Source organism: Schistocerca gregaria, chromosome X (genome assembly GCF_023897955.1).
Source record: "Schistocerca gregaria isolate iqSchGreg1 chromosome X, iqSchGreg1.2, whole genome shotgun sequence".
NCBI classification, from domain to species: domain Eukaryota; kingdom Metazoa; phylum Arthropoda; class Insecta; order Orthoptera; family Acrididae; genus Schistocerca; species Schistocerca gregaria.
Window position 1 is genome coordinate 131,897,850 of NC_064931.1, and position 23,008 is coordinate 131,920,857.

The following is a 23,008-nucleotide window of genomic DNA, read 5'->3' on the forward strand; positions in this document are numbered from 1 at the left end:
AAAATTTGTTTAAGGACTGGCTCACGAGTCGTGTTGATAAAGTTCATTTGCAGGTACATATCATCCACCATGGTATATTGGAACGAGTAGATACCATATTCTTCTATAAATAATTAAAAACCAATATTTACTTGTGAAATATGTATCAGAAATTAAGAATATTTAGTTGTCTAAACTGAGTTTTACTTTAAATACTATTCCACAAACTCAGAAAAACGCGAAATAACGTCGTCTGCTGTTATCACAGATGCTCACTTCACCGACAGATGGGTGAATGGTAGAAAACGACCCTAATTTGATTTTTTTAACACGACTTTCTTACTGTCAGAAACAGATGGCTCCACTCTAGAAAATGAGCATTGCACTAATAAAAAAGGTAATTGTTTGTTCTATGTACAATGCTCAGTTTAAGATGCAACAGAAATTTAAATTAAACATTTTACACATCGATGATGCTTCTCAAATGCCTTGTATTCCTTTTTGCCTGCTTATTTTACTGCATTTTTATATTTTTCCCTTTAATCAATTAAATTCAATGTTTCCTCTGTTACCCAAGGATTTTTACTAGCCCTCGTCTTTTTACCTACTTGATCCTCTGCTGCCTTCACTATTTCATCTCTCAAAGCTGCCCATTCTTCTTATACTGTATTTATTTCCCCCATTCTTGTCGATCGTTCCCTAATGCTCACTCTGAAACTCTCTACAACCTCTGGTTCTTTCAGTTCATCCAGGTCCCATCTCCTTAAATTCACACCTTTTTGCAGTTTCTTCAGTTTTAACCTAAGGTTCATAACTAGTAGATTGTGGTCAGAGTCCACATCTACCCCTGGATACGTCTTACAATTTAAAACCTGGTTCCTAAATCTCGGTCTTACGATTATATAATCTATTTGAAAACTTCCAGTGTCTCCAGGCCTCTCCCCATGTATACAACCTTCTTTCATGATTCTTGAACCAAGCGTTAGCTATAATTAAGTTATGCTCTGTGCAAAATTCTACCAGGCGGCTTCCTCTTTCATTCCTTACCCCCGTTCCATATTCACCTACTACTTCTCCATCTCGTCCTTTTCCTACTATAGAATTCCAGTCACCCACGACTATTACGTTTTCATCTCCCTTCACTACCTGAATAACTTTATGTCTCATCATACATTTCATCAATCTCTTCATCATCTGAGGAGCTAGTTGGCATATAAACTTGTACTACTCTGGTAGGTGTGGACTTTGTGTCTATCTTGGCTTCAATAATGTGTTCACTATGCTGTTCAGAGTAACTTACCCACACTCCTATTTTTTATATTCGTTCTTAAACCTACTCCTGCATTACCCCAATTTTAATTTGTATCTATAACCCTGTATTCACCTGACCAGAAGTCTTGTTCCTCCTGCCACCGAACTTCACTGATTGTGCGGCCAAACTTTCAGGAAACATTCCTCACACACAAAGAAAGAAAATATGTGGACATGTGTCCGGAAACGCTTACTTTCCATGTTAGAGCTCATTTTATTACTTCTCTTCAAATCAAATTAATCATGGAATGGAAACACACAGCAACAGAACGTACCAGCGTGACTACAAACACTATGTTACAGGAATTGTTCAAAATGTCCTCCGTTAGCGAGGATACATGCATCCACCCTCTGTCGCATGGAATCCCTGATGCGCTGATGCAGCCCTGGAGAATGGCATATTGTATCACAGCTGTCCACAATACGAGCACGAAGAGTCTCTACATTTGGTACCGGGGTTGCATAGACAAGAGCTTTCAAATGCCCCCATAAATGAAGGCAAGAGGGTTGAGATCAGGTGAGCGTGGAGGCCATGGAATTGGTCCGCCTCTAACAATCCATCGGTCACCGAATCTGTTGTTGAGAAGCGTACGAAGACTTCGACTGAAATGTGCAGGAGCTCCATTGTGCATGAACCACATGTTGTGTCGCACTTGTAAAGGCACATGGTCTAACAGCACGGGTGGAGTATCCCGTATGAAATCATGATAACGTGCTCCATTGAGAGTAGGTGGAAGAACATAGGGCCCAATCAACACATCACCAACAATGCCTGCCCAAACGTTCACAGAAAATCTGTGTTGATGACGTGATTGCACAATTGCGTGCGGATTCTCGTCAGCCCACACACGTTGATTGTGAAAATTTACAATTTGATCACGTTGGAATGAAGCCTCATCCGTAAAGAGAACATTTGCACTGAAATGAGGATTGACACATTGTTGGATGAACCATTCGCAGAAGTGTACCCGTGGAGGCCAATCACCTGCTGATAGTGGCTGCACACGCTGTACATGGTTCGGAAACAACTGGTTCTCCCGTAGCACTCTCCATACAGTGACGTGGTCAACATTACCTTGTACAGCAGCAACTTCTCTGACGCTGACATGAGGGTATTCGTCAATTGCACGAAGAATTGAAATGTCCATTGCAGGTGTACTCATCGTTCTAGGTCTTCCCCAGTCGCGAGTCTTAGGCTGGAATGCTCCGTGCTCGCCAAGACACCGATCAGTTGCTTCGAACGTCTTCCTGTCGGGACACCTTCGTTCTGGAAACCTGTCTCTATACAAACGTACCGCGCCACGGCTATTGCCCCGTGCTAATGCACACATCAAATGGGCATCTGCCAACTCCGCATTTGTAAACACTGCACTGACTGCAAAACCACGTTCGTGATGAACACTAACCTGTTGATGCTACGTACTGATGTGCTTGATGCTAGAACTGTAGAGCAATGAGTCGCATGTCAACACAAGCACCGAAGTCAACATTACTTTCCTTCAATTGGGCCAACTGGCGGTGAATCGAGGAAGTACAGTACATACTGACGAAACTAAAATGAGCTCTAACATGAAAATTAAGCATTTCCGGACACATGTCCACATAACATCTTTTCTTTATTTGTGTGTGAGGAATGTTTCCTGAAAGTTTGGCCGTACCTTTTTGTAACACCCTGTATGTATTCTATGTAATGTATGTAACAAGCCATGTGATAATCTAAATCTAATTATGTGGTAAGCAACATCTATGAAATATTATTTAGAAATGTTAGCCTTTGTATAATTATGTGGTACTGGCGATGCCTTATACAATGTCACAGTTGTCCTGAGGCAAATCAATTTCGATTTCAGTTTCAACCGAGTCTGCTCTTACTGCTTCCTGATTGCAAACGCAGTACTCTCCTGCTCGTTTTATGCCAGTGGGTCCGCTTCTCGTGACATCTAGTGGTCATTTCCGCATTGTATACGGGTGTCCGGTTACTTACAGGAATTGTGCTTTCCATGTTTGGACCTTATCGAAGTTCATGAGCAACATGGCATCAGATACAGTCACCGAGCTACGAATTCTGCATTCCAGCTGGCACGGCTGCGGAATAACGCGAAAAACTGGAGAAATGAGGACTAACTAGGTTCAGCTCTAAGCTTAAAAGTTGACTATACCAGCCACTGTAAGAGTGGTTTTGGGTGGTTTCCCACATTCATATAGTCACATATTGGCCCTGGGCTGCACTTCTCCCAACCGACTCAAAAAACAGCTCTCCAAAGTACAGTTTGTTCTGTTTTGCCAGTCAACTTAGAAATCTAGTGTAATTCCACATCATTGAGGCAAAAATGTGGTATTCATATGAACGAAACAAAAGATGTTTTTTGCATGCGGGTATACTATTGAAACATATTTATCGTTTCGATACCCAAAAAATCTGCTATAAAACAAAAAGCAGATAATTATCAATGTTTGAAAGGTACCAGTACAATACGTTTTGTGTATTTCTTGTCAAATTTTGTTCTTGGCGCACGACTCGCTAAACTCACCGAATCATTTGTATAAAAATTGGCTATTTTCAATCTTGCGCTCTTAGAAACATTTTTGTGGACACCTGTGACTGCAGGTACAAAAGGTGAATGGAATTTCTATCACATAACACAATAAAGGATATCGAATGCAGAGAAAATCGGAACAACTGATGAGATAACTGTACGCTAAATATCAATAAAGCGTTGTTCACATTTTGTACTGTATAATAATACAGCTGCTGGAAGAAAAGCTCTCAATATTTTATGAGATACAGGCACCGAATTTTCTGGAAGAAGCTTCCAGTAATAAACGCCAGCATCTTCTGCTATGTATTACTAGGAAATCGAAAGACACAAAATTGCAGTGCATTCTTGTTTGTGTACAGGAGGCCGCGGTGCATTCGTCTTGCGACCGAACAATACGCGAATACCAAAGCGGCACTAAATGCCGTTAGTATGACACACCGGTATACAGTTAACGACGACTCGACGATCCAGAAGTAAATATCTGTACTCGTGGACTAATCTTTTAAGAAGTAAAGGTACATAACTTTTCAGATATTTCGTGTTTTATTACTGTTTTATTTCGTCGGTTTCTTCGGGTAGTGTTTAAATGCTCAAGTAACTGTTGAAAGGCAGAGTAACGAAAGAATATCGCTGTTTCCCGTTTCGTGCGTGCTGGAGGTTCTTGCTGTTGAAGGTTTATTGGTTTAAGGCAGTGTGTGTGAGTGTGCGTGTGCATGTAGCGTGTTTGAATCATATGGTAAATAAACAAAAAATTATCTTCCGCAAATAGTGTTGTTACTAAGCTCTTTGTTATGATGTTCATAGGGCTTTTCTTTCTTTTTGCTGTACTTACTAAAAACTTTTTTTTATCGAGTGTATCCGAATAATACAGTGCGACAATTTTGTATATTTTAAGTGACAGTTCGAAGCATTGCTGTCAGTAAAAATTAGAATGAAGCTGCTGCTGAGGAGGCATAGAAACCAGGCATTACGTGTGTCACAAACCTTATACTAAGCGGGTGAGTAATCGGGAGTATTTAAATCTGTTTTATCCACGAACCGGCAACACCAATATTTGGTGGATTAAGTATAAGTGTTTGTTTCTAATTAACACAATAAAAGTTACCCATCTTAACTCAATAATGCGTTTTGAAAACTCGGATGATTTCATATTTGACGTTTATAGACGGCAGTAGCATTACTTGCGGCATTAGTGAGGGCACAGTTCCTTATAGCCTATAGAGCCCTGAGCGGTTTCCTGGGCAACACTGTAAACAGTATATTTAATGAGTTATAAGATTTTTAGCAGTAACTTTGAGAATAGATATGTAACGACCACAGTTTCACCGATTGCAATGTCTGTACAATCATCATCCTCCACCCGTTCTCATGACGTCAACGGAGCAGTATATGCGCAACCCCCCCGTCAGCCCCCCCTCCCTCCTCCGCACATACACCACCACCACCACCGTACGCCAAGTCAAATTTGGGGAAGAAGGAGAGGGGGGGGGGGGGAGGAGAAAGATATAGAGACAAAGTTCAATTTACAAATTACAATCGTAAATTACTAGTAACAAAAGCAACCCAGTTTTAATTTAGACATAATTACATATTTAATTTACAAGGCTGCTTTTTACAGTTTAAAAATTCATATACTGAGTAGAAACTCTGTTTCCTCAGAAATGCCGTAAAGTTATATTTAGCCATATTTTTATGCCGTTGCAGGTTTAATTCACTAGGTAGACTACTGAATAATTTAGCTGTTATCTGTGAAACACTTACCTTATACAGAACTGTTTTTATACCCTTGTGAGATGTGGGCATTACTGATGTCTCTTGTGTTGTGGCTACGGATATGCTTATTTTGCCATAGATGGCCTGGGATGTTTAAGCAATACTTATTTGCAAATTGGATACACTCGTGTGTGAAGCTTTGGCAAGCTTATTTTGAGCAGTATGGAATGTGATCTACATGTGTCCAGTTTCTTTAGGTTACAAATAACCCTGATTGCACTTTCTGCATCCTAAAGACTTTTATTCTGGTGACTAAGTTTTTCCAGAAGATTAGCCCATACCAGAGTAATGAATGGAAGTATGCATAATATGCCTGAATGACTGCTGATCTGCTTGTATGTTGGCTTAACACACGTGACAGTTCCAATTTAAATTGTCTTGCAACCACATACCTGACACTTTAGTTTCAGTAAATGCTTTCAGTAATGTGTTGTCAAGATAGAGTACTGTATGAAACTCTTGTTCAAGTGGAGAAGAGTGAAAATTCATAAGACAGTTTTTTTCTTTATTTGTTATTACCTTATTTTGTTGAAGCCAGCTAGTTTCTTCCATATTGGAAAAGTTAACTGCTTTTTACTTGCCAGATACAAACTTTTTGGTGTCTGAATCAAATCTCAGGTGTCCAGAATATTGTAATAGGATTTTTTATTGCTATCTAGTTGAACTGTAAACAGAGTACTAAAGTCATTATTTCTATAACCCTTTGGGCCTCCAGTGTTGTGACAAATCTGTGGTGCAGTTGGATAATCTTTATTTTCTTCTATCTGACGTGCCTCTCCCCAGCAGTTTCTACATGAATGTATGACAAACGGATTAGTTTATCTGTTAACAAGCTTGCATAAAATTTTTGAGTTACTGCATAATGTGGGTTTGACAGCTGGGTTAAAATTTTGTGAATGAATGTAGGAATTATTATTGCTAAACAACCATACAAGTGATTCCTTTAGCTGAAGTGTAGCATATCAGGATATCATAGAACCACACAACCAGCCAGTTGATTTCAATTGAAACGGAAGAAAAATACTGCTCACTTAGCACCATGAGCTTGAAAATCAATGAAGTGCTCTGTGGGCTTGAAGAATGGGAAACAATTTTTTTGAAAATCCATATAACAAAAGTGTCCTATAACTTATTGTAAGGTGTGTGATATAGGTTATGAGATCTTACACATGATGATAATGACTGATAATATTCAGTCCTGAAGGGTGTATCATGTGTCACACACAAACATTCTGAAAATATAAAATTAGTTTTTGTAAAAATTGGAAATGCTATGAAGTATATTCATCAATAATAGCACTCTCATAAGTAAAGAAAGAGAATTCCTGCATGGTCAGTAAATCTTTGCAATTTGTACGAAGTGTAATGAAATGGGCTGGCTAACAAGAGAAGACAGACAAAATCTCATCAGTCAGTTTATTTGATTTCCACATTCATTGACCACTTTTCTTTTATTGGTAATTTAAATAGTGATCTCACTCAGCATTATAGTTGTTGTTTATGATGTAGGCTACTTATTTGCAATAGTTGAGACACATTGTTTAATGAGGAATGATTGATGAAACTAATTTGTAAGTTGATCATCTGCCTTAATCACAAGTGTTGTGTTGTTTGTCGTTGTACAAATGGTGCTGTTATATTAGATAACTGTAGAAAACTCGTGCAATATAATATAAATATGTACCCCTTCTTGTTGCACCTAATGTGCACATATCATGTCAGTAAGTTTATGCAGTTTATTCTTCTTAAGTGATGTTTCTTTCTATCATTATTTTCCCCATGATCAAAATCACTATGATGAAAACCTTACTTACTATAATAATTCATCTCTGTTGCAGATGGTCCTTGATGGATGTACACTTATTAGCACTTTGATGGATGATAGTAACTAATCTCACAGAGGTGAGTTGAATATCGTGTGTGTGTGTGTGTGTGGGGGGGGGGGGGGGGGGGGGCAGCAGGATTATGGGACAGTCTTCCTCTAACATTTGTTCTCAGAATTTACCAAATTGCTATTCTTCCAAAGCTTCCTATTTGTGTTTCCTGGCCATCTATACAACACATTCATATTATTTTGCTCTGCTAGCAGTGCATCACTGAATTGTACAGTGCTTGCTGCAATACCTACTTGATGAGGTTACCACATGCTCTGTAATTGAGCTGTTTGAGGGAGAAAATGGTAAAAGCCGAATAGGATTTGGAGATAAAGAGGTTTAAAGTTTGCAATTAATCCACAAGATTGAATAATTTTAATCTAACATCCATTTTGTGCTAGATAGGCTTTTGACTTCTATAGTCTTCTATACAAGACATAAAAAGAACAAGAAGCAGATAACACAAGAAATACACACATTGCTGTAGTGGAGATACCATTGTGCTACCCAAATCACATACATTGACAACAAAACACCATGACAGATAATCATATGAGAACATTTACACAGAGTTTCTAGAAGAATTAACTGTACAGCTTGTTGCTTGAAAGTACTTATCACTCTTATAACATGTGTGCCCATTGTCCAAATGTTTTGGGTTTAGTGACAAGAAAAATCCATGATAAAAGGGAGGGATGTAATCTGAGTGGGACTGAATGACAGCAGCTGGATGCATCATATTTTAGTCAAGAAGTGAGAACTAGGTTTTGCCTTCCATGTTTTCTGAAACTTAATTTGCTCCAGATTTCATGACAGTGTCTCACTGATGAATAAAGAGGGTGGGTATTTAGAAGTCAGCTGCATGCTTTCCTTTGTGTGACAGCCACATCAATTCTGGACATCAGTCACCAATTTAACAGAATGTTTTGAATGTTTGCCTCACACTGACTTCACCTGTTTTCTCAAATGATTTAAGGGGACAGTGGCAATTAGGTCCTACATCATTTTTATTTATAATTTTTCCACAATGAGATACTTATTCTTCATCTGTATTACACGTCTTCTGCTTAAACTTCCATGTGCGGTGCATCTCAGCAGTTTTCTAGAAGATCTCTTAGTCTGTTCTGTCCCTTCATGACAGGCAACTGAGACAGTGACGGACTGGTATATATTACACCCAATTTGAAATCTTTTGCAGATTGTCATAATAACAACAAAGATTATTACTATTAATGTTATTATTATTATTATTATTATTATTATTATTATTATTATTATTATTATTACCCGTAAAAATATAAATGAACTATGCCTATACACACATGATAAAACCTTCAACAACAGCCATTCAGTAATAACCTCATATTTCATGCATTTCTGAAACATTATGGTATGTGCATGCACTTACCATTATCATCATGAAACATACTAAGTGCAACAGATTTGCAAATTTACATACCTCTTGAGTCATCTCAGTTCCATTGGGATTGTACTCGGGATCCTGGTAAGACACATGAGGACTGCTAAGAACATCATCTTTTTTGTGGTAACTCTTCAAATGTGGCCATAATCTTGGAAAACATATGTGGGTCCCTCCTAAAACCATCCATTTTGCCTGTGTCTTGCCATTATGATTCTGCGGCAGGCAGCCATTGGCATTTAACATGAACCAACACCCAAACATCTATAGAGTGAAATTAGAACTTTCTCCTCATGTATTATACTCTTTTTCTTCTTAGGTCATGATGATTGCCCTATAACCCAAAAAACACAGCAATAGCGCTTACCTTTGTGTTCCCCCAAGGTGCTCAGTCAGTCACACTAGTTTCTGGTATGCAGTTTTTTTAATGGCTGTCATGCTCTTTCCCATAATCCCCGCCAAATAAAAATATATGTTCTCTATTTGCAGTCCCTACACCTACATCATCACTCTGCAATTGACAGTTAAGTACCTGGCAGACGGTTCATCAAACCACCTTCAGGCCTTCGTACCTTTCTGCTCTTGAACACCATGCAGGGAACAAAGGAAAACACTTAAATCTTTCCTTGCGAACTCTGATTTTTCTTATTTCATTATGATGATCATTTCTCCATATGTAAGTGTGCACCAACAAAATATTTTTACACTCTGAAGAGAAAGTTGGTCAGCAGCAAAAAATGCATTTGTTTTAATGATTGCCACCCCAATTCGCATATAATATCCAGAGGACTCTCAGCCCTATTTTGTCATAATACAAAATTACCTGCCCTTCTTTGAACATTTTTGATGTCCTCCATCAGTCCTCCCACAACAATACTCCAGAAGGACAGGCAAGTGTAGTGTAGGCAGTCTCTTTAGTACACCTGTTGCATTTTCAAAATGTTCTGCCAATAGATCACAGCCTTTCATTTGCTTTCCCCACAACGTTATCTGTATAATTATTCCAATTTAAATTTTTCATAATCGTAATCCGCAAGTATTTAGTTGAGATTACAGCCTACAGATTTGTGCGATTTATCATGTAACTGAAACTTAGTGGATTCCTTTTTGTACTCATGTGGATGATTTCACACTTTATGTTACTACAGATTTCACATCACCACCTAGTGCTACTCTTAGATAATTAAATAATCTGACAAGCTTTCATAATTTACCATTAATATTTAACCGTATATTAGTGGTTTCCCTGTCTTGTTTATGTGCACAATCCTACAGTCCTCCACATTTAGAAAGGGCTGTCATTTAATGCACCAACTGGAAATACTGCCAGTCGTTCTGTATTCTATTAGTATCATCCAGCAATGACATTTTTTTTTGCAGTGAGCAGAATTGTCAGTGAACAGTTGCTATCTTAAACTTATCCAGTTATTTATTTTATTGTACCAGTACTTGTACTGATAATGTAAGCAGTTCTGTTATGCTAAACCCCCCCCCCCCCCCCCCCCCCCCACCCCCCGTCCCACCCCCAAACCCAAACTACCTCCGCCTACCCATTCCGTGGGTACACTGTTTTTATTTCTTTGATTGCTGCTAGCTTCAGGGTCACAGCCTCATTCTTAAGTACTGATTCACGTTCATATCAGCCAACCTGCTCATGTTAGTCTGTGTGTGTAACATCTGTCTGCAGACTTATTTTAAGTGTGGGCAGTGCTGTTGCCAGGTTACATTGTGATGGCTTGGCTCATTTGAATGAGACTGAACATGCAAATGGGGCTGTGACACCAAAATTATGAGTTGATCATCATCATCGTTTAAGACTGATTATGCCGTTCAGCGTTCAGTCGGGAGCATAGCCCCTTTATAAAATTCCTCCATGATCCCCTATTCAGTGCTAACATTGGTGCCTCTTCTGATGTTAAACCTATTACTTCAAAATCATTCTTAACCGAATCCAGGTACCTTCTCCTTGGTCTGCCCCGACTCCTCCTACCCTCTACTGCTGAACCCATGAGTCTCTTGGGTAACGTTGCTTCTCCCATGCGTGTAACATGACCCCACCATCTAAGCCTGTTCATCCTGACTGCTACATCTATAGAGTTCATTCCCAGTTTTTCTTTGATTTCCTCATTGTGGACACCCTCCTCCCATCTACTAGTACCTGCAATCATCCTAGCTACTTTCACATCCGTAACCTCAACCTTGTTGATAAGGTAACCTGAATCCACCCAGCTTTCGCTCCCATACAACAAAGTTGGTCGATAGATTGAACGGTGCACAGATAACTTAGTCTTGGTACTGACTTCCTTCTTGCAGAAGAGAGTAGATCGTAGCTGAGCACTCACTTCATTAGCTTTGCTACACCTCGCTTCCAGTTCTTTCACTATGTTGCCATCCTGTGAGAATATGCATCCTAAGTACTTTGAACTGTCCACCTGTTCTAACTTTGTTCCTCCTATTTGGCACTCAATCCGTTTATATTTCTTTCCCACTGACATTACTTTCGTTTTGGAGATGCTAATCTTCATACCATAGCCCTTACATTTCTGATCTAGCACCGAAATATTACTTTGCAAACTTTCAATCGAATCTGCTATCACAACTAAGTCGTCCGCATATGCTAAACTGCTTATTTTGTGTTCACATATCTTGATCTCACCCAGCCAGTCTATTGTTTTCAACATATGCTCCATAAATAATATGAACAACAGTGGAGACAGGTTGCAGCCTTGTGTTACCCCTGAAACTACTCTGAACCATGAACTCAATTTACTGTCAACTGTAACTGCTGCCTGACTATCTATGAGTTGATAAAGAAATGAAATGAAAGTGTAGTTGTGGAACAGTTATTTTCAGGAGAAAATCACCAATGGACCCCCACACAAGAAATTCTTGTAACGTGCTGATCTATATTAGTAAATGGCTAATTCAGTTCATGGCATGTGATTTCAGTTGTTTGTTGCTATCTAATGGCTTCGAGGGGTAACAAGAAACTTAAATTTCGATATTTCATATTATAACAGAGTGAATTAAAATCAAAATTGCTGTCATAACCTACTCAGTAAGAGTTATAATCTTATGCTAAAGATTTAACATAGTGAGACAGATAGTGTGGTTACAAACTGTGTGTGTGTGTGTGTGTGTGTGTGTGTGTGTGTGTGTCACACGTACTACTACCAGTGACAGACAGAGTAATGGGGACATCAAAAGCAGACTAGCACTGCCAAAAAGGGTATTCCTGGCCAAGAGAAGTCTACTAGTATCAGACATAGGTCTTAATGTGAGGAAGAAATTTCTGAAAATGTACATTTGAAGTACAGCATTGTATGGTAGTGCAACACGTACTGTGGGAAAACCAGAACAGAAGAGAATTGAAGCATTTGCAATGTGGTCCTACAGACAGATGTTGAATATTAGGTGGACTGATAAGGAAAGGAACGAGGGAGTTCTGCACTGGATCAGAGAGGAAAGGAATATGTTTAAAACACTGACAAGGAGAAGGGACAGGATGATAGGACAGCTGCTAAGACAGCAGGGAATGACTTCCATGGTACTAGAGGGAGCTACAGAGGGCAAAAACTGTAGAAGCAGACAGAGACTGGAATACATCCAGCAAATAATTGAGGACGTAGATTGCTACTCTGAGATGAAGAGGTTGGCACAGGAGAGGAATTCATGGCGGGCTGCACCAAACCAGTCAGAAGACTGATGACTGAACAAAATCCACACATGCCAATGAATGTTCCTGCAAAATTATATCGTAGTAAGGCTTACAGTTCAGGAGATATTCTGTCATAAAGGTCGAGATGTATGAAAAACTAACTTTTGCCTGAAATGGAGCATAAATTACCCAGACTTTATTCATGCAGTGTTTTGTAATGAGGGCATTTAGGTACTACCAACAAACTTTTCCTCACTTACATGCTTAACATAAAATATTTAACATGTTCTTCCATTTGACTGACTAAGTCGTCCATTTGTAGGGTGTGCTGCCACCCAACCTTGGCATATAGTAATTCCCTGGATCGCTAAAAACTTTGATGTTTTTCGAGTCATCCTCATCAGGTAATTGTTGCAAAATTTACACAAAAGACAAATTAGGAAAAAATGGAGATGAACATTTGACGTCATGGCCGGGAGGCCCCTTGTGGGGCTGGTCCGGCTGCCTTGGTGCAGGTCTTATTACATTCAACACCATATTGGGTGACCTGCGCGCCATATGGGGATGAAATGATATTGAAGACAACACAACACCCAGTCCTGGAGCAGAGAAAGTCTCCGACCCCAGCCAGGAATCGAACCCGGGCCCATAGGACGGCAATCCGTCATGCTGTTTAATTACTTGGAGGGGGGAGAGGTGTGCAGGAAAATAGGCAGGGATTGGGTAGGTATGGAGAACCAAGGAATTTGAAGAAAAGGGCAACATGGAGGGAAACAAAGAAGGAAGGGGGGGGGGGGAGAAAATGTCGCTCCAATTGTACATTTTCAGCATTTTCACTAACTTTGTATAACAAACATAATGACATTAAAATTACATTATAACAGAAATGATGACTCTCTCTCTCTCTCTCTCTCTCTCTCTCTCTCTCTCTCTCTCTCTCTCTCTCTCTCTCTCTATCTCCCCCTCTCTCTCTCCCCCCTCTCTCTCTCCCCCCTCTCCCTCTCTCCCCACCTCTCTCCCCCCCCTCCCCCTCGCCCAGTACATTATCATCTTTCGAAGTACACCATTATGCTGAAACCTCTTGAATGTGTTTACAAGCATAAAAGTGTCATTAAAGCACATTACTGGTGGGGAAGGGTGAAGACCTGTAAGGGAGAATGGAAAGTGAAATATACAAATACATAACATTTTTCAAATACAATATGGCACTAAATAGCATTACTCAAATATATATTATTTAAAGAGGAAACATTTTATGCATGACCCAGATATAAGAGGAAAGAAATGTATACATTGTTCCTCTTCAAATGGTGTGTATATGAATAATGTTGTGTAGTTGCTTGTTGTATTTTAATATTGTCATGTATTTGCATATTGCTCAATTAACTTTTCATTTCACCATCCTTCTCTTCCCCACATCCCTCTCCCACCTCCCTCCCAGTAATATGCTCTGACAATGCTATACTTGTAAACTTATTCATGAGGTTTTGACATAATTCTCCACTTTAGAACAGAGTGTTGTAATGTAAAAAAAAGTCATTATGTGCTAATATAATTTTAAATATCATTATGTGTTTTATACCAAAAAAATGCGAATAGATACTACTAGATTAACATTTCCCCTCCCCTCTTTGTTCCCTTCCGAACCTTCATGCCATCCTTCCCTCCATCCCCAACTCATTCATCATCTGTCCCCTTCCATGCCCTCACCTTGTAATATGCTTTAATGATACTGTTATACTTTTGAACATATTGGAGAGGTTTCAGCATAATGGTCTACTTTGAAAGATAATAATGTACTTGGGGGGGGGGGGGGGGGGAGAGGGAGGGAGAGAGAGAGAGAGAGAGAGAGAGAGAGAGAGAGAGAGAGAGAGAGAACTGTCGTCACTTCTGTTACAATGTAATTTTAATGTCATTATGTTTGTTATATGACGCTAGTGAAAATGTACCATTGGAGCAACATTTCCTACTCCCTGCCCCCCTTTCCTTCTTTGTTCTCCCCCCCCTATCCCTTCATGCTGCCCTTCCTTCCAGTTCGTCAGTTTTCTGCCCCTCCACAACCCCTGCCTGTTTCCCTTTACACCCCCCCCCCCCTTTTCAACATGTCACCACCTGCCCCCTAGCCTGCCCTTCCCCTCCTCCCCACCCCGACAGCCACTCCCCCTTGTTCCTATCCATCCCCTGTCCACTCTTGACACAGTAGAAAAATTACTGTTTTGTGATAGCTTTTTGTTTTTGATATGACAAATCTGTGGCCTCAGTAGATTGAAGCTCACTTGCTTTGTTTGGAAAACTGTAACTAAAAAATTGTAATGTCCTTCTTTATAATGGTAGCCTTTGCATTGCTTTCTTGCTGGAGGGAATATTTGAACATTGTGCCTAGCTGCGCAATGTGCTGTATGATCTTTGTATATGTCCCATGACTGGTTTTGACTCGCAACGTATTCTGTGTTTTATTTTTTCATTGACAATATGATACTTGACTAGAAGAAGGGATCGGTTGGTAGGATATGTTCTGAGGCATCAAGGGATCACTAATTTAGTATTGGAGGGACGTGTGGAGGGTAAAAATAGTAGAGGGAGACCAAGAGATGAATACACTAAGCAGATTCTGAAGGATGTAGGCTGCAGTACGTACTGGGAGATGAAGCAGCTTGCACAGGGTAGAGTATCAAGGAGAGCTGCATCAAACCAGTCTCGGGACTGAAGACCACAACAACAACAACAACAACAACAACAACATGATACTTATTGTAAACAAAAAATCCAGATGTAATGTTGTAGGGATATTTACATTGCTTTGTGTGTTATAAAAGCTATGTCTTTGTTTGTCTTGATCTTTGACATCAACACCATCTGCCACCAAGCTGATATAATACGCTCCTAGAGTCTGTTGTCTTCAAAGTTTCCAAATAACAGTTTTTGCAACTACACATAATGGAAGTTAAAGATGGAATTGTACATTTTCCTTTTATTGCTACTGGGAGCTCCAATGTTAGGCGGGTGATGGAGCCCCTTAGGGATATGGTAGCTAAGGACGGGAAGAAAGGCAATGTTCACTCCGTGTGCATACTGTGGAGAGTCATCCAAGATGTGGAAAGGGTCCTTCCGGATGCCATGAAGGGTACAGGGTGCAGCTAACTGCAGGTGGTGGCTCATGTTGGCACTAATGACGTGTGTCGCTATGGATTGGAAGAGATTCTCTCTGGTTTCTGGCGGCTATCTGAGTTGGTGAAGACTGCCGGTCTTGCTAACAAGATAAAGGCAGAGCTCACCATCTGCAACATTGTCGACAGGACCGATTGTGGACCTTTGGTACAGAGCCGAGTGGAGGGTCTGAATCGGGGCTCAGATGGTTCTGCGGCCGTGTAGGCTGCAGATTCCTTGACTTGCACCATACGGTGGTGGTGTTTCGGTTTCTGCTAAATAGGTCAGGTGTCTACTACTCACAGTAGGCGGCTACATGGGTAGCAGTGGCTGTGTGGTGTGGACTGGGTGATTTTTTAGCTTAGACAGTGTCGGGAAAGATCAAAAAGGGCTCCAGTCTCAAAGGGTATAGGGCAAAGAAACGACGAGAATCGACCAAGCAGTAGTTGGTATTGTAGTTGTAAATTGTTGTAGCTGTGTTGGAAAAGTACCAGAGCTTCAAGTGCTGATAAAAATCACTGGCACTGAAATCGTTACAGGAACAGAAAGCTGGCTAAAGCCAGAGATAAATTCTGCCGAAATTTTACAGAGGCACAAACTGTGTTCCGAAAGGATAGATTAAATAAAGTAGGTGGTGTGTTTGTGTCTATTGGTAGTAGTTTATCTTGTAGTAAAGTTGAAATAGGCAGTTCTTGCGAATTACTGTGGGTAGAGGTTATGCTCATCAGCTGTACCAAAATAATAATTGGCTCCTTCTACCGACCCCCTGACTCAGATGATATAATAGCTGAACGGTTCAAAGAAAACTTGAATCTCATTACAAATAAGTACCCCACTCATAGAGTTATAATCGGTGGAGACTTCAATCCATCCTCAATTTGTTGGCGAAAATACATGTTCAAAGCCGGTGGTAGACAGAAAACATCTTCCGAAATTGTACTAAATGCTTTCTCTGAGAATTACTTTGAGCAGTTATTTCTTGAGCCCACAAAAATTGTAAATGGTTGCGAAAACGCACTTGACCTCTACACTAGATCGCGTGTTGATCTAATAGAGATTGTCATGACTGATACAGGGATTAGTGAGGCTCAAAACCGTATCAACCAAAACCACAAAAAATAAATGCAGAATATATCTATTTAAAACAGCAGATAAAAATTTGCTTGATTCCTTCCTAAGAGAGTGTCTCCATTCCTTCCAACTAATTATATAACTGTAGACCCAGATGTGGCTCAAATTCAAAAGATACAGTATTGACAGCAATAGATTGATTCATACCACGGAAGTTAATGAGAGATGGGATTGATCCACCATGGTACACAAAACACGTCGGAAGCTACGAAAAAAGCATGCAAATTCAGAAGAATGCAAAATCCCCAAGACTGCCTTAGTTTCACGGAAGCTCAAAATTTAGTGCCGACATCAAATTGAGATGCTTTTAAGTTTCCACAATGAAACATTGTCTCAAAATATGGTAGAAAACCCAAAGAAATTTTCATTGTATGTAAAGTACACTAGTGGCAAAAAACAGTCAATACCATCATTGCGCAATAGCGATGGAAATGTTACCGATGATGGTGCCACGAAAGTGGAGTTACTAAATACAGTTTTCCGCAATTCCTTCACAAAAGAAGATGAAGTATATGTTCCAGAATTCAAAACCAGAACAGCTGTTAGCACGAGTGACATAACATCTTAGATGTTGCGAAACAACTCAAATCACTTAATAAAGGCAAGTCTTCTGGTACAGATGATATACCAAACAGGCTCCTTTCAGAGTATGCAGACACAATAGCGCCTTTCTTAGCAATCATATACAACCACTCACTTGACGAAAGGCCTGTTCCTTAAGACTGGAAAGTAGCACAGGTCACTTCAATATTCAAGAAAGGAAACAGGAGTAACTCATTGAATTACAGACCCATATCACACCTCAACTTGCAGTAGGATTTTGGAGCATATACTGTACTTGAACATTATAAATCACCATGAAGAAAATGACGTATTGATGCATAACCAACACAGATTCAGAAAATATTGTTCTTGTGCAACACAGCTAGCTCTTTATTCCTATGAAGTAATGAGTGCTGTCAACAAGGGATCTCAGATCAATTCCATATTCCTAGATTTCCAGAAGTTTTTTGATACCGTTCCTCACAAGCGACTGTTAATCAAATTGTGTGCATGTGGTGTATTGTCTCAGTTGTGTGACTGGATTCGTGATTTCCTCTCAGAGATGTCACAGTTCGTAATGATAGATGGTAAATCATCGAGTAGAACAGAAGTGATATCTGGCGTTGCACAAGGTAGTGTCATAGGTCCTCTGCTGTTCCTGATTTACATAAATGAACTAGGTGATAATCTGAGAAGCCCCCTTAGATTGTTTGCAGATGACGCTGTAATTTACCATCTAGTAAAATCATCAGATGGTAAATTCCAATTACAAAATGATCTAGAGAGAATTTCTGTATTGTGCGAAAAGTGGCAATTAACACTAAACAAAGAAAAGTGTGAGGTCATCCACATGGGTACAAAAAGAAATCCAATAAATTTAGGGTATACACTAATTCGCACAAATCGAAGGGCTGTCAATTTGACTGAATACGTAGGAATTACAATTACGAGCAACTTAAATTGGAAAGACCACACAGATAATATTGTAGGGAAGACGAAACAAAGACTGGGCTTTGTTGGCAGGACACTTAAAAGATGCGACAAACCCACTAAAGAGACACTTGTCCGTCCTCTGATGGAATATTGCTGCGTGGTGTGGGATCCTTACCAGGTAGGATTGACGGAGGACATCGAAAAAGTGCAAAGAAAGGCAGCTCGTTTCATGTTATTGCACAATAGGGGTGAGAGTGTCACTGATATGATATACGAGTTGAGGTGGCAGTCACTGAAACAAAGGCGGTTTCCTTTGCGGCAAGATCTATTTACGAAATTTCAATCACCAACTTTCTCTTCCGAATGCGAAAATATTTTGCTGACACCCACCTACATAGGGAGAAATGATCATAAGAGAAATCAGAGCTCGAACGGAAAGGTTTAGGTGTTTCTCTTATGATCGTAAGAGAAACAGTGACCCGCTGTTTCAGAAGTTGTCTTTGGAACCAACTGCATCACTCTGAATTTAGATATTGTCAGTGGTCCTCTGCTTGGTAACACTGGTGGATCCGTGTATTCCGGTTTTGTGGTTATGTCATCTTAAATATGATGAGCATCAAAAGTAGCCTCTCCTGGCAAAGCTTCACATCTGTCAAGTGGGTATTCAGTACTTGAACCTCCCATTGTTGATATGTGCCTCTGGGCTGTAGCAGGGTCATGGACATTAGCTAGAACCAGGGTGCTCCACGCTGCCTTCTGTGACATCACTGGTGCCTGCTTCAATGGCATTTATGGTAATTCTTTTGTTGCACACTCACCACGCCTGCTTCAACCTTCCGATGACCAGACCCCAAGCCATGCTTAGCTGTAGGCCATAACCATTGTTGAGGGTCTTGTCACAAATTTTTATCTTGAGCACTTGTTTGATTATGCAGTGCCAGAAACCACTAGTCCATGTGATAATTGCTATCTCTTCAAATGCAATAAGATGTCTGATTTCTAGAGCATGGTCCACTACCACTGATTTCTCAGGGTACCGAAGGTGAAAGCTTCTCATGTTCTACACAGTGCGCAGTCTGTCCAACATAAAACTGTTGGCACCCATACGGTATTTTTATACTCCTGTAATTCTGAGGCCTACATTCTCTTTCACAGGCCTCATAAGTTGTTGAATTTTTGTTGTTGTCCTGAATACAGAATTGATTTTATGCATCTTTAAGAGCTGGCTAATCTTTCCTGTTACTGAGCCATAGAATGGCAAAAACACAAGTGTCTGAGTCCTTCTTGGGGTCCTTCTGCTTCTGTGTTTTCAGAGAGATGGCTTATGAAATCTGGTGGTTACCGTAGCCGTTTTCCTGGAATACTTTCCGTAAGTGGCTCAGTTCTGTCAGCAGGTTTTCAGCATCTGAGATGGGTTCTGCTTGATGTACCAAGGTCCTTAGAACAGAAACTTTCCGCGTCTGATGGTGATAGCTGTTAACATGCAGATATCACTTTGTGTGGGTGGGTTTCTGGTGAACACTGTGACTGAGATGCCCATTTGCTTTACATCAGATGAGGTGGTCAAGGAAAGGAAAGGCACCATCGGTCTCTACCTCCATCATAAACTGAATGTTGTTATGGATACTGTTGATGGTGTCCAAGAATTCTCCCGGTTTTTCACATCCATGAGATCAGACGATGTGCATGTCATTGACATAACAATAAAAGTAGGCTTTGCAGGAGCCATGACCAGGGCGATATCCTCAAAGTGCTCCATAAACAGGTTGGCCATAACTGGAGCTATTGGGCTCCCAATTACGACACCATCTGTCTGATTCATCGTTCACTGTCTGGCATCATGGACACGAAAAACTGGGAGAATTCTTGAATCACATCAACAATATCCATAACAACATTAAGCTCACCATGGAAGTAGAGACCGATGGTGCCTTGCTTTTCCTTAATGTCCTTATATGCCATAAAGCACATGGGTTTCTGAGCCACAGTGTTAACCAGAAACCACCTGCACAAACCAATATCTACATGCTAACAGCTGTCACCATCCATCACAGAAAGGTTCTGTTCTGAGGACCTTGGTGCATTGACTAGAAGCCGTCTCAGATGCTGAAAACCTGTCAAAGGAATTGAGTCACTTAAGGAAAGTATTCAAGAGCAATGACAACGACAACTGCCAGATTTTGCAAGCCATCTTTCTGAAATCACGGAAGCAGAAGGACCCAGAGGAGGACTCAAATGAGCTTATGTTTTTGCCTTTCTATGGCTCGGTAACAAGAAAGATTAGTTAGCTCCTAAAGAGGAATAAAATCAATTCTGTCTTCAGGGCTCCAACAAAAATTCGACAACTCATGAGGCTTGTGAAAATGTTGTAGCCCTCAGAGTACGTATGAAATTCACATGGGTGTTGGCAGTTTTATGATGGACAGACCGTGCATATTATTAAACAGCACTGTGTAGAACATGAGATGCTTTCACCTTCAGTACCCTGAGAAATCAGTGGTAAAGGAGCATGCTCTAGAAAATGGACATTTTGTTGTATTTGAAGAGATATGTTATTACATGGACTAGTTGTTTGTGGGACTGTGTAATTAAACAAGTTTGTGACATAAAAATTTATGACAACACCCTCAATAATAACTATGGCCTACAGCTAAGTGCAGCTTGGGACCTGGCCATCGGAAAGTTGAAGCAGGTGTGGTGGGCGCGCAACAAAAACATTACCCTATATGACATTGGAGAGGGCACCAGTGACATCATAGAAGGCAGTGTGGCTACATTAGGACAGTAGCAGCAACCAAAAAACAGTATCCACTTGACACTGGCTGAGGAGTACTCAGCCAGAAACTCATGCATTTTAAACTCCTTGATGTGGCTGGAAGCTTGAGATACTTTTATCAGCACATCTTCTGCAAAACTGCCCATTCAACAATTATTTTTTATTTCATATTTATCATTTCTGGAAGGTTCTTGAAATGTCTTACATTTGTATATCTGGAATATTCAGTGGTTGTATGTTGTATGTATACAAGCACTACATCATTCCTTAGGTCTGTATAGTCAGGAAACATGGATTCCAGAAGAGGAGTAGGTGAGCTGCATATCAGGCAGCAAAGAGTATTTTCCAGGATCCAGCAAAATGTCTGAAAGGATTCGACACAGTTGCCAAGTACAGCAGTTGGGATGAGACAATGTGTTTAACAGTGTATACTTTCACTTGGAGAGCACAGACCAGTAATGTTTAGAGAATAACAAAGAGCAGCTCAGGCAAATTCAAGGTTGAATTGGAGAAAACATTTACTGGCAATCAACAGCAAGTCCACTTAGCACAAGAGCAAGTGAAGAATACAGCCCAATGTCATGGTAAAATTTCATAGTTATACATACAGAATGTTTTGGCTCTTTACAACTGCGAATTCGAATATTACAAAAGCTTTCAGAACCTCACATTTAATTAAGAGTTGTAGGAGACATCTAAAGAGTGTCATAATAACAGAAGAGTTCATTAAGTGGTGTGGACACATTGAGAAAATGAACCAGAAATGAGTCAGATGAAAGAGTTATAATTGACTCCCAAAAGTGGTACCTACGACAGTTGTGGAAGACCGCCATGGCCACACTTCTCTCTTACACCATAGAATAATAGAAGAGAGACAACAGATATGGGAACGAGAATTGTTGGACCAAATACAGAAGAGACGTCAACCATGAATGTCAGCAGGTAGTGCAGATTGTTGAAGAAGGGGTCTGTTGACCTTTGGTGCCAAACTCTATCACCAGTGGAATGCATAGTGAAGAATGTACAGTCAGTTCCACAAGAAGGTGAATGTCGTTATGTGTATGAAATAAAAAAACACTATTATAAATATAAGTTTACATGAAAATATATGTTATTACTAATTGCACAATTACCTAATAGTTAAGCTATAATTGATAATGGTGGCAACTGGATTGACACCTTAGCCCTCTCACCAGTAAGTCATCCCTGTTTTGAACCTCTAAATATCATTTGATGCACTTCGCAATGAATGTCTTTGAATTTCTAAGAACTTTAGCAGCAGCTCCATATGAAAGCTTTGATCACTTTGTATGATTTACAAGAAACACTGCCTCGTGATGCTTCAGATATTTTGCACTCATTTTAAACTGCAATCAACAAAACAAAACATTCAACTCTCGCACTGTTTATCTATACACTGTGCAAAATTGCATTGATTACAGACCCGAGACCACTACCAGAGGTATCGCTTTGAATGTTACATTTAATATATGGTGTATACTTCCTTGTGGAACTGACTGTATGTGGCCAACTCAGACTTACACCACTACTGTCAAACAACCACCCGTCATCCAACCAATGTACTTACAAGGAGCTTTTCCATGGAGTAAAATCCCCTGCAGAAGAACAGACTTTGAAGTATAAAGTACAACAACATGCTAGTTTATTTTCACTGTGGATGCCTTGGACTCATTGTGTGCTGTTACAGAGAAAGGTGGCTATTATGCTGCAATATGTCAACTATCACAATAGTCCTGTTCACTTCAGTGAACTGTAGATGATTATAGTAGACCTGTGGGATGGAGCTGATCACAGTACCCTGGAGGAGGTCACTCCCCAAGACTGTTGTCATTCCCCATCACCATGCAGAGGTACCAGCAGCATGTCTAGCCACTGAATTCAGGAAATCTAAGTGAAGCAACC

General features: G+C 40.1%; 1 protein-coding gene across 4 annotated transcripts in view; it reads left to right on the forward strand.

Annotated features, from left to right (window-relative positions):
- The first annotated feature begins 4,194 nt into the window (after window positions 1-4,194).
- The window catches only part of LOC126297408 (RNA-binding protein Ro60-like), a 99,328-nt gene continuing 80,514 nt past the window's right edge, over window positions 4,195-23,008 (forward strand). The window contains exons 1-3 of one of the 4 annotated variants that reach the window (XM_049988166.1): window positions 4,458-4,566; window positions 4,726-4,828; window positions 7,442-7,505. In XM_049988166.1, the coding sequence (XP_049844123.1) occupies window positions 7,482-7,505 (24 nt within the window). In that variant the 5' untranslated portion in view covers window positions 4,458-4,566; window positions 4,726-4,828; window positions 7,442-7,481. Of the gene's footprint in view, window positions 4,346-4,457; window positions 4,829-7,441; window positions 7,506-23,008 lie in introns of those variants that run through there. The other 3 variants (XM_049988168.1, XM_049988169.1, XM_049988167.1) reach the window with 3 other exon arrangements.